This window comes from Poecilia reticulata, linkage group LG16, assembly GCF_000633615.1.
Source record: "Poecilia reticulata strain Guanapo linkage group LG16, Guppy_female_1.0+MT, whole genome shotgun sequence".
Lineage (NCBI taxonomy): Eukaryota > Metazoa > Chordata > Actinopteri > Cyprinodontiformes > Poeciliidae > Poecilia > Poecilia reticulata.
Window position 1 is genome coordinate 15,530,655 of NC_024346.1, and position 16,083 is coordinate 15,546,737.

General features: G+C 40.9%; 1 protein-coding gene and 1 long non-coding RNA gene across 2 annotated transcripts in view; one reads left to right on the forward strand and one right to left on the reverse strand.

Moving 5' to 3' along the window:
* Positions 1-6,441, reverse strand: part of LOC103478168 (uncharacterized) — a 14,227-nt gene extending 7,786 nt beyond the window's left edge. The window contains exon 1 of the long non-coding RNA XR_535749.2: positions 1,284-6,441. This is a non-coding gene — a long non-coding RNA (uncharacterized LOC103478168). The remainder of the gene's footprint in view (positions 1-1,283) is intronic.
* efna1b (ephrin-A1b) lies at positions 414-12,482 on the forward strand. Its single transcript, XM_008431730.2, has 4 exons — positions 414-696; positions 10,394-10,689; positions 10,793-10,975; positions 11,093-12,482. Exons 1-4 carry the CDS (start codon positions 599-601, stop codon positions 11,212-11,214), a joined length of 699 nt encoding a protein of 232 aa, XP_008429952.1. The 5' UTR covers positions 414-598; the 3' UTR covers positions 11,215-12,482.
* Positions 12,483-16,083: the final 3,601 nt, after the last annotated feature.

Below are 16,083 nucleotides of genomic sequence, written 5' to 3' on the forward strand. Positions count from 1 at the left end.
CAACTTAGCTGAAAAAGTAGATATCCAGTTAGATCATTTAATCACGTTTTAATTATTATGAGCTAAAAAAGTTTTATATCTTGATTATTAAAACTGATATGGACCAACTTCGAAAAAAAAAGAAATCATTCAGTGTCCTGGTCGAACTTGATGCTGATATGTACATACAGTATTTTTTTTTTTCTTTGAAAAGGGAAGATTAAAAAAAAGCACTTGTTTTGCCTTAGAGCAGTTCTGTATCTGACTACGTTCCTGGAAAAAACTGTCAGCCCCAGGCGAAGTGGAGGGATTGGATAAGGTGTGTGTGTGTGTGTGTGGAGGGGGTTGGGGGGGGGAATGAAACTGTACCCTATTGGCTGCTGAATAAGTGGGCGGAGTCAAGATGAGACAAAACAGACAAGTTGCGCTCGTAAGAGACAGATAACAGCTTTAGAGCACAAGCGTCATCTTTGTGATTTATTCGTGCCAAGGAGCGAAAGATCCACGAGTGCGCACTTTTTTACGCGCATTGAAATCTTTCACGGAGGACGTTTTTCTTTAAAAATAAAAATCTAAATATTTTTCCAATTAACCGGCTGAGGAGAAGAGAACAGAAGCCATGGATGTGGTGTGTCTGATGTGTTTGGCGTTGACCGTCGGTGCGTGGTTTGCCTCCGCGGAGCGGCACAGCGTCTATTGGAACAGCTCAAACCCAAAGTAAGTCCTCAGATCGGGGCTACACTTTCTATTCCTGCAGCGTGGAGAATAGCAACTTCTAAATGTGATCAGTTAATTGAAACTTTTCTTACCGTTTTTGCTATTTCTGTGTAACCACATCCAAAACTGGTTTTAATTGTTACTTTCACAATACAGCTAAACGTGTAGGTTATTGTTTGGGTACCCTTCATATTAACTTTAAGGATGCTATTCAGTGGTATATTTTACTCCAGGTAAAAATAATTGACGACATAAACACATCTGGATACCGAAGTAGGCATGATTTTACAAAACGCAAAGTTTTTTGTTTGCTTATTTATTTTAATTTAAATAAAACCTCTTTTCATGCGCAATATGGCTTCACAAGAAGCACAGGAATTCTGGACGGATTTGATTTTATGGCAGATGAGAAAGTTTTGACAAAACTTGACATTCTGAAGCAGTAACATTTCATTCCAGTCTGCCCTTTAACTGTCAAACATTTGGTTGCAGCCATGCACAATATAAGTGAACAACTTTGAACAAGAAATCTGATGAAAATGTTAATTAAGATAGGGACAAAACAGGAAAAAAATATAAGTACTCACTTAGTAACCTTTCGCCCCATTTGGCGTCATCAGAGGGAAGTGTGCATTAAAGTTTGGTAGCATGAGAGTAGTTTGCAACAAACTGCAAAAACAAAGGGAAAATCCGAGTGACATGATGTTTTATAGGTGGCAAGTTGAGCTTCAGTGGTTAGCAGTTTTAAATATTTATATTAGATCAGAGAGTGGATGCCTCGACAGATGGACACATTCACTACTATATTTAACTGTAACACATAGACTCAGACATACTCTAATAGTAAAAAATAGACTGACGAGTATGAACTTGGCCCATGCTGTCTGCATGGCTCTGCACCTGTGAGTGTGTGTGGGTGTGTGTGTCATGAAAAAGGCGTGTCTATTAGTAAGTGGGAGTTAATTGCCTAATTCAAGACAAGAAAGAAAAAGTGTGTTTTTCCATCGGTGAGGATTTCTATCCTGCAGAGACTGTGAGTCACGTATAGTGCTGATGATTTTGTTTTGAGGTCAGAAATGTAATGCTATCCGGCCACTCAGTGGGATCGATCAGGCTTGACGTATCTCAGCGCGATTTATTGAGCTTTTAGCGTGGGGAGGGGGGGTACGAGTCATCTCAGTGAGTATTATTTTGAAATTGAGCTGAAGGACGGTCCCTGAGTTTTTTTCTTTTTTTTTCTGCCCAGTGTGGTCGATTAAAACCCATCATCGAGAAGCAGAAAGGGCAAAACCATTATGAACAGTTAGTCTTGTCTTGAATACATTAGTTACTCTATAATTGCCCTTCATCAATGAAAACAAGGGTGGTTAAAAAGGGAAAAACAATTGGATGGGTGTGATAATTTAATTGGAGATCTGAAGGTAAATGTAGTGTGCAGTGCTTGTATCATTTGTAGTGATTCAACAATATGACGTGCCTAAATCACCTCAGACAGACTGAACAGGTGGGAAAAATCTGGTTCACGTAAGACCTGAGGGAAAATGTGTAACCAGGGTCTGATAAAACAGAGACCAGGGCCAGCCTTATTGACAATCCTTGTGATCACCTAGATGCCCCCTGCTGGCCTTGGAAACCTAATGAGGGTCTTAAATTCAGAATGTACAGGCTGAATAATTCACTGATTGTACAGATAGTGAAGACTGGCATCGTAAATGGCACGTTAACTGTCGTAATTCAAGGATACTTTAATAGCTCTAAACTAATGAATGTTGTTCAGTGGATCCTTTGTTAAACTTTCACTTCAGCTAGAACTTTAGACAGTTGGAAAATGTGCTCAAAACTTGAAAAAATATTTGTCAAACATTACTTAAAATGACCACTGGACACCGTGCTATTTTCTATATTAAAAAAAAACAAAACAAAACTTCAAATTATTACTGTGGAAACCAACTTGAAACTTAAGAAACCAATTGACAAAAGCAGGGCCGGTGACGCTGAGTTGGCTATGACTTTTACTAGAGGTAAGTCCCAATGTGAAATTCTCTTTATGGGTTCCTACAATCTAAGGTCGGACCTGGAAGGGACACTGGAGCTCATTGGGAGTGAGTTTAAGTAAGACGGGGCAGACGGACAGAGGGGCAGGAAAACAAGAGAATGGCTCGATCAAATGGAAAGTCAGTTCTTGTGCTGTCACTAATCTGACCCTGGACTATTTCTGCTGTCAAATGGGGGTTGCGTAACCAAACGAGGGGGTAAAAAAATTATAGAAAAAGACTAATCCCTTCTTCTGCATGTCTAAACATAGACTGACACAGATAAACTAGACAGAGAATCAACTTTTAGTGTCATACCCTCTATTAATGTGCCCCAAATGTTAGGAAATCAGGATAATTCTTGGTCTTATTTTATTTCCTTCCAAATGTATTCTTTTCACTATTTCTTTTTCTATTGCATCCCACCTGCCCTGAACCATTCCCATGTGATCCATCAGTCTCCTGTTAATCGGACTGCATTGATCCATCTGTACGCTCCACAGATAATTGATGCTAATTGATCCTTGGCCTAATTGTGAGGCTGCACAGATTTATCTTACAGGAGGAGGACAGTGACCAGATGGCAGCAGTCTGCTCATTCATGTCGGGCACTATAGAGACATGAATAATTTGCCATCTTGTCAGGAAGCCTCAGCAATTGTGGCCTAATCTCTCGCAGTGATTTGATACGCAACTGTGTTTGCATGCTACTTTTCCCTACGTGACAGGTGAAGTCCTGTTTTTCCGCTACGTGATTTGGCTTGCACGAGCGCTTATTAGTGCTTCATGGGGAGAGGTTGAACTTACGCTGGCCCATAACCGGGTTTAACTGGCACCAGGCGTATTTTTGTTTTGGACTGACAGCACATGACTCCACCTGAACGTCAGAGAGCGAGAAAGGAGTGGCCTTTTTACCGTAGGCAGCCTCGCCGAGACTTGACGAGTGTGTGACTCACACACACTCATGCACAGTCCACTGGGGGGGGGTGGGGCTAAAAAGGGGAGGACCGGGGTGTTAATATTAGCCACAGACAGCATTCCAGCCTACTGTTACTACACTCAACTCTGTCAGCTGTGCGTGCAAGTGTTTTTTTTTTTTTCTCCCTCTGTACCTGTCTGTTCCTCTCCCCAGCCCTCCAACAGCTGGGTTTCCTCCCATTTTGACCCCGGGCCTTGCCGTTCTTTGTCTCTTTTTCTTATTAATAGTATACGTCACCTTATCTCTGTTATAACACCATCATCATCCATCTTCAGTGGACTGGGTCTTCCAGATATAATTTATCAGGAGTCTGGTGTAATGTAATATTCTGCTTATCTCAGCCTTGATGCTGATGAAGCAGGCAGGTCTGCCGCTGGACTATATGTTCCAAGTGGTAAAGGTGGTTGATGTCACCCCAACCTGGAGATGCACCGATTAGAAGTTTGTTACCAATATCCAATCTTTGATTTTTGTAACCCCAAAACCAATTAGAACCAAATCTGATTTCTGTTTACGAGTTATAGGTTATCTGCCTTGTGCGAGAGCTGTTGCTGTTAAACAGACAAAATTACAGAAGACACATTTAAAATCCTTTTATAGCATCTGAAATCATTGCTTAGCATGGCTGCAGCTAGCATTACTACATATTTTGTATATGCTCTTTCCATTTCTTCTCTTCGCTTTTTTAATCTTTATTCCATATCCACCAACTCCAGAGCCACCAGAGTACGAACGCACATCCATACTAGCACATCCTCAAACTGTCAGATTACAGTTTCTAATCTGACCACCTGACCTAGAAACACAAAATTTTTATCATCCAGCCGCTATATAATGTAAGACGTGGTGATGTAAGCTCTGTTCTGTCAGTCTCACTGTAATCCCCCTGATGAGATTCATCGTGCAGAAGCACAATCAGATACACACTGCTCTTCCATTCATAATCAGGGTCCTTTATCAGCATCACGGCCCAGCTGGTATAACTGTCTTGTTACTTTATATACAGAGCCAGCTTGGGATGCTAGTAAATAGAAACTAATATACTTGTGTCTTTATTTTGTCCATGGCGATGGCGTTAAGGTATCCATGCACCTCTGTTATTTGTCTTCACTTCATTCTCTTGCTTCCTTATCTATAGTCCAGACTTCCCCCACACACCCAGATCCCCCCCTTCCACTTCTCCCATCAGTTTCCCCTCTTTCTCACAGACCTTCCTCTGTTTTGGCCCCAGTAGTTTTCCACCATAGCAGGACAGAGTCCTTCTCTGCTAACACGGGAGAGGCCACTCTACACATAATGTTGTCACATTACAAGTGAACAAGATTATATATGTGTGTGTGTGTGTGTGTGTGTGTGCCCTGGCCATTCATAGCATTTCATGCATACTTGCATAGTATAGCAGACTGGTGTCTACTGGAAGCTCACTGTCGCCCCCTGAAGGCAGAGCTGGGAACATTAGATGTGCTCTTACAATTACAATAAGTCCTTTTTAAATCTTTTTGAATAAAAAAAATATATTTGATGAACAGATTCTATTTTTTGTGATCCCCACTCCCACAGCATATTACAGGAATAGGTCAGGACTTTTGAAATTATGTTGTCTTAAGTTATGAGCACTTAGTACCTCTAAAAACATCGCAGCTTTATATCCACGCTCTATTTTGGGAATATGTAAACTTTCATCAGATTTGCATTTGCTGGTAATTTGCAAAGAAGCCAGTAATTATTTACATGAGTGTTACAACCGCAAAGGCTCTTCCTGTATAAAACATGTATTTAAACCATGAAAAAAAAAAAGTAAATACATTTTGGGTGTCGCAGTGAAGGGGAATGAAGTAGGGGGAGAGGTAGCAGCCCGGGTGTAGGCTGAGGTGAAGAAAGGGGTTAGTGTTGAGAAATTAGCCTGGATGAAGAGCTCCAGTTTATTATGTCAGCCTTAAGAGACGGGACAAAGCAGGAGAAAGCGCGGGGGTGGGCTGGATGTGGAATAATAAAAGAGAAAGGGAGACTGAGGGAGGAGAGAGTGGACAGTGATGGATGAAGGGAGGGAAGAGAAGCACTATTGTTGACATGGGTTAAGGTTCTCAACTTGCATAAGTGTCTTTATGCATAAGTAAGACCCTAACTCAATTATAAACTGCAACGTTGTACTCTAAAAAGGTAATAAAAAAAATAGTTGCAGATAGTGGTGGATAGTGGAGGAAGAATTCCCTCCTGTTAGATCATGATGGAAGCTAATATAGAAAGACTTTTTAGATTGGCTATTATGTGGCAGCCCGCTATGAGAGACTAAAAACCCATTAGGCCTCCTGACAGCTCGTGTGAAAGGAGGTGTGAATCTGTCATACCGCAGCAAATTAATAGCGTATTAAGTTCAGACTTCACAGTGAAAGTGTGATAAAGCAGTATAAGAAATTTGATGAGTATGCCTTGTGAGAGACCATCCGAACCGTAACCCCCCTGCCTGGTTGTGACATTCCAGAGTGTGCACACTTTCTACTGATTACCTGCACAGCAGATGCAAGGAGGAGGGGTGGGGGGTTGCTGGCTTTCTCCTTGAATGTTTTGTGTGTGTGAGGCATATATATCACCGACGCTGACTTGGATGGTAGCGTCTGTGAGCAGTTGCGACTCTGAACTCTAACCCCTCGACCCCGACCAGCAGTTTGAAACTCTCTCTGGAGAGGCGGCAAAAGACAGACGTTCCTGTGTCAGTAGTTTGCCCGAAACCAGTGGGGGGGTGGGGGGGGATGGGGGCTCTTCAGGGGCGCAAATGGAGGTAGGGGTGGGAAAAGAGAAGAGGAAAGCAGGAATGACAGGAAGAAGACAAAACAGAAGAGCATTACAGTGACAATGGCAAGACTTCAAAGCATCAAAGAGACAAGTGTTGAAAAAGCCACCTTCTGCAACAACCATTGCAGCTGTTTGCTATTTTATACCCCCTCTGTAACCTAGCAAAGGGTGCTGGTCATTGTATCCCCTTTGCTAGTTTTTGAGCCAGTTCGTACCTAATATGTAATTCATACATTTCATACCTAATTTAGACATTTGAAATGTATGAACGGGAGGGTTTATACCCACCTTGGCAACTGACAATTTAGAGTAATTTTTGGTATATTACTCTGTGTATTGCATGGAAATTGTGGTTATTTAGCTTGAATAAAGGATATCTACAAGCAGGTTATTATTTTTGATTTGATCAGTGGTTACAATCTGTCATATTTCAGAAGAGTGAACTGGCCTAGACACTGATCAGAACCAAGAGAAATGGAAACAAAGCATAACACTCAACTTTCAGGAAATTATTTGCTTTTAGATTCAAGTGTTTAAGATGCATCCCCATAAATAATCAACATACTGAACTGTCTGGACTAATGAATGTTGAAGTATGCAGGTACAAAATGGGACAGAAGGAAGAAATTGTGACACCATGGTGGGAAAGGGGTTTACCAACTGATAATAGGCTGAAGTGACCAGGAGACTCTTATAATACACACCTCTTAGTTGATGACGCAAAAACTGGAGTAGCTCCGCTGTGAGAAATGACCTGCAGAGGGGAACAAAGACAACAACCTTCAACCTCCTCTGTTTACCCACACCTCCATCTCATGTAAGACATGAACACACAAGGGACTATGCAAGGCCTCAATGAGCAGATGTGTTCAGGAGCCCGGGGCACCAGACGCCCTGGATAAGGGTCTTCAGAGAATCTCAAAGGAGAGCACACGCTCAAAACCCCAGCGCGTAGGAAGAGGAAGCGGTGTGTAAAGTAGGTTTTGAACAACTCACACACACCTGGCTCCGAATCGCTCAAAGGACTGAGCTATCAGGTTTATTGCGTCTCTCACTCTCCTGAGAAATCCCAGTCGGAGGTGAGCGCAGATGCGGGAAGATGAGCGAGCAAGTAAAAGGAGGTTGGTGGAATTGGAAAGGTTTTCATCTTGCGGTGACATTCGCGTTGGCCAACCGAGATGATACAGCCAAAAGGCCCCTCAGCCATACGGATGCACACATTAGACAACTCCACATTAGTCAGGGCAGTGAAAGCTCCTCGGAGGTTTAGGCAGAGAGGTTGAAGGGGCCCTGTGGCCTTCAGGCAGTCTGTCTTCGGGGAGGCAGAGGGTATAATTACACCCCATTCATTCCTCCTCCCCTGCTTTTGCTCATAACACATTGGTCCCAGACCCCTAACAGCTTTTAATTAGCCAGACCATTGGAGGAAGGGAGAAGGAGGAGGTGAAGAGAAGGATAAAGGAGAGTTTTCTTAAAAGCCCGAGTCGTGAATGAAATTAGCAACAGAATCTTTTTGTTCAGTTGGCTTTTGACAAGACCGTGTTTTAATGCGGAGCCAGGCCAGACCGCTAACAAGGAGGCGGTGTGGGGAGGAAAAATAAGGTGTATCCCATACAATTTGAAGCTATTCTTCACTTCAGAAGGAACCACTTGAGACCTCCAAACGCCTTGTTTGCTCCAGTCCTGTTATTATGGCTTGGGCATGAGAAAACAGCGGAGGGAAGCGAGAGGAGATCTGAGTTTATCTGGCCAATTTCACTGCTGCAGATGTGTCTATTGTTTCTGCAGAAGCATTCACTGTGGCATCCATGCACACATGCATATTTACGCACCTGTGCAAAAGAATTTACACAACAAAAACCTTTACTTAGGGGGAAAAACGCTGATTATAAGCAGAAGGTAGTAATCAGCCTATTAGCCCTGGATAACAAGTGCAGCGCTGTGCTCTGCTAACAAAGCGTGTTTTGACAGGTTTGTTAGAGCTAACCAATGCATTACAGGCTCATGGAGGGTAAGGAAGGAAGGAGGGGTTAGGGGGCCCTCACATGGAGCCTGTGTGTCTGACTTGGCTGGGGGTGGGGGGTCCTGACAGGAGTCACAACAACAGGACGCTAAAAGGAGGTGGGGTGGGATCAGAGCCAGCAGGTCTCAGGCTTTGATGACAGCGTTACGGCAGACATAAACACAGGCAGACACACAGGAGCTGTTTTCTTGTTACAACACGCTACACAAGCATCCAGATGCAGATTTTTAAAAGGGTAGTTTGGGATGTAAAGTCCTGTTCAAAGCTTATATGAACTTAAAATGTTACATTAAGCGGCTAAAGTGGACTCCTTGCGTCTTAAAAGCACTCCAATCTCAAAAAGATTGTAGTTGGTTATGCAGGCACTCTTTCAGAAACATTTAAATAGTCTTTGTTTTGGAATCAGGCAAAAAAAAGCTTACAGTTATTTACACAGAAAAAAAAGCACCAGCAGCAATAGTGAAGTGAACAAGTAAAGTACTTCCTGTCAGTGTAAAAACTGTTTGATATAAAATAGTCGTATAAATGGTAAATGGCCTGCACTTTTATAGATTTTTATAAAGTCCAAAAAACCCCAAAGCGCTTCTAACTTCAGTCATTCACTGAAACATTCACACGCTGAATGTGTGCGGAAAGAAAAGAATAAACTAGGGTTTCCTTAAATCACTGCACTATTTCTGTTTTTACACCGCTTTACTTGTAATCCAAAGAGTTAGTATTACAGGAAACACTTAACATGTTCCATTCTCAGTGCAAAGAGTCTTTAGCCCTCTGAGGATGTAATGGGAGTTGTGTGCAAATAAAAATCTTTCGTCGCCTCCTTTTTTTTGGCAGATCTTACAGAAGGAATAACATGTCAAGTAGATGGCCTCATCTGCTTTGTGTTTGTAGAGGCAAGACTAGTCAATTCAGTTTTTTACATATAAATTACCCCTTCTCCTCTAACCCCATTAATCCTGCTCCAGAAACCAGAGGCAACTACTGATTAGCAGAAAGTAAACGCTCAACAGCGGCTTTTCGGTTCTCACTAAACAATCTCAGATGCGCTTGTGGGGATAAAAGGGGGTTTATGCTGATGTGTCCATACTTTATCAGGACACGGGAAGCGCAGGATGCCAGCAAAGAGGCTTGAAAGAACCAATAAAATGAAGTAGAGGGTGAAGACAAAAAACAGGGATAGTAGAATATGACAGCAAATTGCAAACATTCAGGTGAAGAAAGTGTTTAAACGGAGACTCGGGATGGCTGCATCAAAAACCAATATCCTCCACGACTGGGGTGGCTGGTATGCTGTGTTTTTATGTGTGACAACCAGTGGTGGAAGCTCCATACAACTAGAGAAATCTCTAAAACATCGTCTTTAATCTCATTAAAAAGACAGGAAGAGTAAATTAGAACATTTTAGAAGTTTTTAACCTTGTTGTACCTTAATGCCTGGAACTGACCCACACTTGTGGTTGAATATAGAGAAAAATTATTTGGGGGATGACGTGAACTTTATTATTATTTTTTGTTTACTTGATGGCAGTTAAAAAGGGAAAGTCCACTTGAGAGGAAAACACAATGGAGAGGTGTGCTGTGGTTATCGTGTTTGACGTTTGTAATGTTCTGGGCGTGTTTTCTTGTCTAAAAACAACATAAACAGGTCAAGCCTGATCGGGCTCCTTCTAATTCTGTTGCTGAAATCAGTTTGCACACGCTCACCGAAACAAAAACCTCCCCACCTTGCGTCCTGCATATTTAACCGATCTGCGAACACGTGTTGTTTGTGTGAGACTGTTGTCAATTGCTGCACATGTTAGAGACAGATGATGTGAGGGAAAACTGGGGCATTTGTCGCTAACCTCTTCTCCCTCCTTCTCTCTAAAGCTTTGTGTGGGATGACTACACGGTGGAGGTACGCATCAATGACTACCTGGACATCATCTGCCCCCACTACGCTCCCGAGGAGGTACCATCGCATTCAGCAGAGCGCTACGTCCTGTACATGGTGGAGAAGGAGGACTATGACGTGTGCAAGCCTCACTCGTTCGATCAGCTCCGCTGGGAGTGCTCCAGGCCCTTCGCTCCCCATGCTCCGGAAAAATTTTCAGAGAAGTTCCAGCGCTTCACGCCCTTCACACTGGGAAAAGAGTTCAGGGCGGGGGAGAGCTACTACTACATCTGTAAGTCTAACAGGGAAAAAAACAAAGACAATTTCACATTTGCTGTGATCTTAAGGCTTTTATTTGACTAAAAACGTCCCGTATTCTTTCTTGAAATCTACAGCCAAGCCAATGCATCACCACGGCAGCGACTGTCTGAGGCTGAGAGTCGATGTCGTCGGACATAAAGGCTCTGCGAAGTCTCACAGAGACAAATCCAAGGCAGAGGAGAGCGAAAAGGAGGAGGAAAAAGTTACATTCATTGTTGCTGGAGGAGTTCACAACCCTTCCAACCGACTCCCAGCAGGTGAGGACTGATTTTAAGCAAAACAGCTCAAACTTAACTTGGGCCTCAGATCAGCTCAAACTGGGTGTGTTTACCATTCCTGACTGATGAAATCCTGCGCTCTCTCCCTCCTCTCAGATGACCCCGCTGTCATGGAGCCAAACGTCCAGAGGAGCATCGGCAGCTCTGCAGCACAGCTGGTGTCTTTGTCGTTCCTTTTCACCGTGACCCCCGTCTTATTAGCCATGGCTCTGCACTGAGGCCCACCGCTAATCCAAAAACAGACATTTTCAACCCGATGCAGGATGTCGGGACATAAACACTGAAATTTTTTTATACATATCTGTATGTGAGGTGTTTTTTTTTTATATACGAGCATGGACAGTATGTGTTGTTCAGTGTGTGTTTGATGTGTTTGTTTGCGTGAATGTGGAGCGTAGATCGCTCCAAAGGAGAAAAAGACCTGGAAGATTTTTTTTTTTCATCTTTAACTTTTTTTCTTTAGTCTTGAGGATGAAAATTCTCGATTTTGACTATTTAAGATGCACACACTTTTCAGTAATCATGAACAAAAGCTACAAGCAGAATGATCAAAATACGAGTTTAAAACCGCATCAACCTTTGTGATCATGTGTTTTCAGATGTTCATGCCATTGGTACAGCTGTGCATTTTCTTACCCTATTCTGTCGTTTTTTTCCTCCTCTACATGTAGAGAAATTATTTTTATTTTTTATTTGTTTGTGATATTGTTGTCAGCAGCTACCAAAGTGGTAACTATAATGTAGGATATGTGTAATGTTGTGTAGCACTCAGCTCCTTACTCAGCTTCAGTCATCTAAATATCCCACATGTTTCCATGTTTATCAAAGAAAATGGTTGTCAGGTCAAAATGGAGGAAATTCACATTATTATAATTTGAAAATAATATTTTTTACATGGGAAATATTTTTTGTTAATATTTCCCATATAAAGATATTGCAACCTTTACAATCCAAAGAGCAAATAGTTCACTAAAATCTACCTTCAAAGACCGGGTTGCTAAATTACTACTGCATACGAAAGCTTAATAATTAACAAACACAAAATTATTTCTACATTTGTTTTTGTTTATCTAAATCTGTCAGAAACTACCAGAATTTTTCAAATGGCTGTTTCTTAACTCCCACTTCCTTATGTATCAGCGTAATTTCTCACCAGGACGAGAATTACTAATAAAGGGAACAACATTTATTTGAAAATTTGTTTTGACTCTGGTTTTAGGAGCTGAGCTTCATCAGTACTTCATCTCATTTGTTCATTCATCCAATCTTGACCTTACCTGGTACACTGGTTAGTGTTTTAATCCTGCTCATCAAACCTCAACGTGAAGGGGCTTCCCAGAATAAGGTTGTTTTCCTGTTAAAAACACGCTTGACTCAGTTTTGTTGATGTTTATATGTAAAATTGTACATAAAGAAAGTTATGAAAAACTGTTTTAAGATGTGAAAAATCTTTTGTGAAATAAAAAAAAAACAAATGAACATGCAACGATGACTAAAATCTGTCTGGTTTTTATCATTGTTGTGAAATGTCTGATTGCAGCAACCCACCTCGGATCTTTAAACTCCTAGGAGACTATAAAGATTTTGATGGATGACACAATATTTTGGCAAAGCTGTCCGTCTCTCGCCTGATGAAGCCTCTCCAAGTTCCCACCCTCTACTCTTTCCAAACCCCAGTTTTCTCATCCCATATCTTTTCATCTCCGGTGTACAACATGACCTGGCTTAGATTTCACAGTCTCAAAACTAAACACTAGAGCCCAGAGGCCGCTTGAAAAAGAAGTGAGGAGTCCAGGAGAAGTGGGGCCCGAAAGCTAACTGACAACCAAGTGCAAAGGTGTCACGTTTGTGTCCTTGCCCTCGGTCTTTTTCTCTCTTTTCCTCGTTTTAGCTCCTTCACACACCTTCGTTTGAGGTAAAGCCGAACATCCTCCTACACAGCTGGATGTTAGAAATAGGCGCACAAAAGCTCAGGCCTGCTATCCTCAAGGATCGCTGAAAACTGTCAAAAGTCACTACTCCTTGCAAAACCACGCAGCATACATACTCAAAGTCAGGGCATAAAACAGAACTGTTAGTTTTTCCATGATCACGTCATGGCGTACATCCACTGCCTGATGATCACACAGCCTTAAAAATATTGTGTAATTGCAAGAATAGTGTGTTCAGAGGGCTAACACAGGACAGAGGTCAACTTCATGGTCAGTACAGAGTCCAGACCTCGTCACTGCACCAAATTGTGGATCTCTGTAGCTCCTCCAGGGTTACCGTGGTTCCATGGTTGCTTGTTATATCAATGCTGTCTTTGCTCCAACTCTCAGTTTAAGTGGATAATAAATTCTTGGCAAGTTTCCATTCTTGGTGGACGTGTTGAACACGGCTCTGTAGGATATTTTCCCATACCTTTCTCTCTGATCTTTCTGCTGGGTTCCTTGGTCTTCATGATGCTGTTTGTTTTCTACAGCTCTCAAACCTCTGAAGCCCTCACAGTAGATCCATCATCGGCGTCTGAATGTGTGCATGAATGGATGAATGACTGAATGTAGTGTGAAGCGCTTTGGGGTTCGTTGGACTTGATAAAGCGCTACACATGTACAGGCCATTTACAGTTCTCAGAACAGCTGGATTTATGCAAAGATTAAATGTTCTCACAAAAAAATCCAGTAGAACATATAGTAGACATTTGTAGTTGTAAAGTTTCGACATGGGAATCCTTCACAGAGTAATAATGCTTTTTGCAAAGTACCACGAAAACATTGATATTACAAATATGTTGGTTATCTTTGGTAACTAAAAAAACACACAATTGTTTGACTGATTTAGCATATGTAAGGATTTGCATTTGATTATTGATTCATCTGAATATGTCATATTTAGTCACAGCTCCTTTAGCAGCAGTCACTGCCTCCATTGACTGACTGACTTGTACACTGGCATTTCGACATTTTCGATCTCTTCCAGAGCAATCTGCTAAAGTCGTAGCAGGTTTAAAGGACGGTGTCTCAACACAGCAACTTTTAGTTCTTTCCGTATATGCTCATGGTCAACTTCTTGGGTCATAGAGAGATGTCAGGATAGTCCAGTATGTTCCTTTCCCAGTCAGTCTAGAGATATTTAGGCTACATATTTTGAGTAATTATGCTGTTGGAGGATCCATAACCTGAAACTCAGGCTGAGATTCTATCAGCATATTTCTCTCCAGGTAGACTTGATGGCCTCAAGATTTCATTGTTTTGTACAGATCCGAGGTTCTGTGTGTTGGATGCAGCAAACCAGCATCCAACCAAGATCTGTATCCTGTTCTTATTCCACAGTAGGTTTGTTTGGAAGTTACCTGACCAAGAAGCTCCAGTTTTGTTTTTCTTTTAATTAGATGAAAACAAATATTTCTGAGAATCTCTGGAGCGTGTTAAAAGTATATTTTACTTTAAGTGATTTCTTATTTTAGCGATTTCTTTTCAATATGTTTGTTTATCTTTCTGTCATGAATGAAGTGGAGCCCCATTATGGTTCAAAATACAGTGAGTGGTGTAGAAACTGCTTTTGGTTTCTTCTGTTCTGCATTATTCGTCTAATCAACCTCAGCTTGCGTTTCCTCCTCCGTCCACATCTCTGAAGTTTGGCTGCAGTTCCATGAACCTTTCACTTTGAAATAATTTTAGTCACAAGAACAAACCAGACTAACGTTGCTTGGAGAAGGTCTCGTTGTCTTTACATCTTCAATATTTCCTCTGAGCTCCCCATAGAGCTCTCTTGGCCTCGCTTTCTCTGATCCTTGATGGACTTAATAATACCAAACTACAAAGTAACACGTTTAATTAAGCCTAATTACAAATGATAAGCTTGAGGCTCTTGTGATGCTAATTAAGGTCAAATGGGCTGCGACATGATGATGACATTTTCAAGGATCTTCTAGGGAGCCAACTCGTCTGTTCCTATTAGGTTAGAATATCTTTATAAAACAAACAACAAATCATTTCTATTTGCAATTTTACAATATCACATTTAAAAATGCAGGTAGACAATTGTTTCTAAATAAATAAATTCTTAGGGATAATTAACCATTATTTCATTGAATTGTAAGGAAACTAAGCTTTTGTTTGATACATTGTCTGTCTTGTTAAATAAAGTAGTAGCAACAAATTAGCTATAAATGTTGTGCGACTAGAGTAAAACTCTTTATTGTTTAAGTTCTTCGTAAAAAGATTGTGAAAGAGTTGAAGAAGACTTTAAATTAATTGGTGAAGATTCTTCTAGACCCACATAATTAAAAATCCTTTATACTTTTGTAGTAGATCTATCTTGAATGGCACAGAAAAATGACAAGATTGTCTTTACAAATGCAGTACAGTAAGACTGATATATTTGCCAAGTGTTGTGCTGTATTGGGAAAAGGAAAAACTGACCCTTAGAGATTGGTTTTAAAGATTTTGTTGCACACAAGTCAAACTTGATTATTATAAAATATGCTTTCAAATTTACAGTCTTATGAAAGTTAGGGCAAATCATTACATATTCAGTTCAATGTTCACATATGTCTAATCTAATTCTTTATAAGAATTTGTTATTTAATGTCAATTGAACAACATGTGAATAAAAATGCATTTTCTACCAGAGGAAAAATTTGAAATATCTAATTAAAAAAAAAAACTTCACTGAGACACTTCTAATGCAGTCTCTGGGTCTCTGTCTCCTGTAGTAGGTCCTATGATATTTGTTTGTTTATTTATTCCATTTAGAATTAAATAATGCACTGTTTAAGTATAGAATACATTGTTTTTTCGACTTATTTTCATTTTGATATGAAACTGTATCTGATTACTTTGAAAAAAAAAATCCTATTATTGTTCAGTTGATTAATTCTGGATTTTATACTCCAAAGTGTAGCAATTATATTGTATTTACTGTTGAATAAAAAGCTTAACTTTACTTCTTTGAATTATTGATTGCCTTTGACGGTTCTCTCCTGCTCGAGCAGGACCTTTGCTTATCAGCGGCGTGACGTTTCGTGTGACGTTTTCTATCGTTTCAACATCCAATTGGTCAGTCCCAACCCTCCCTTTTAGTCGCACAGCCAATCAGAAGGC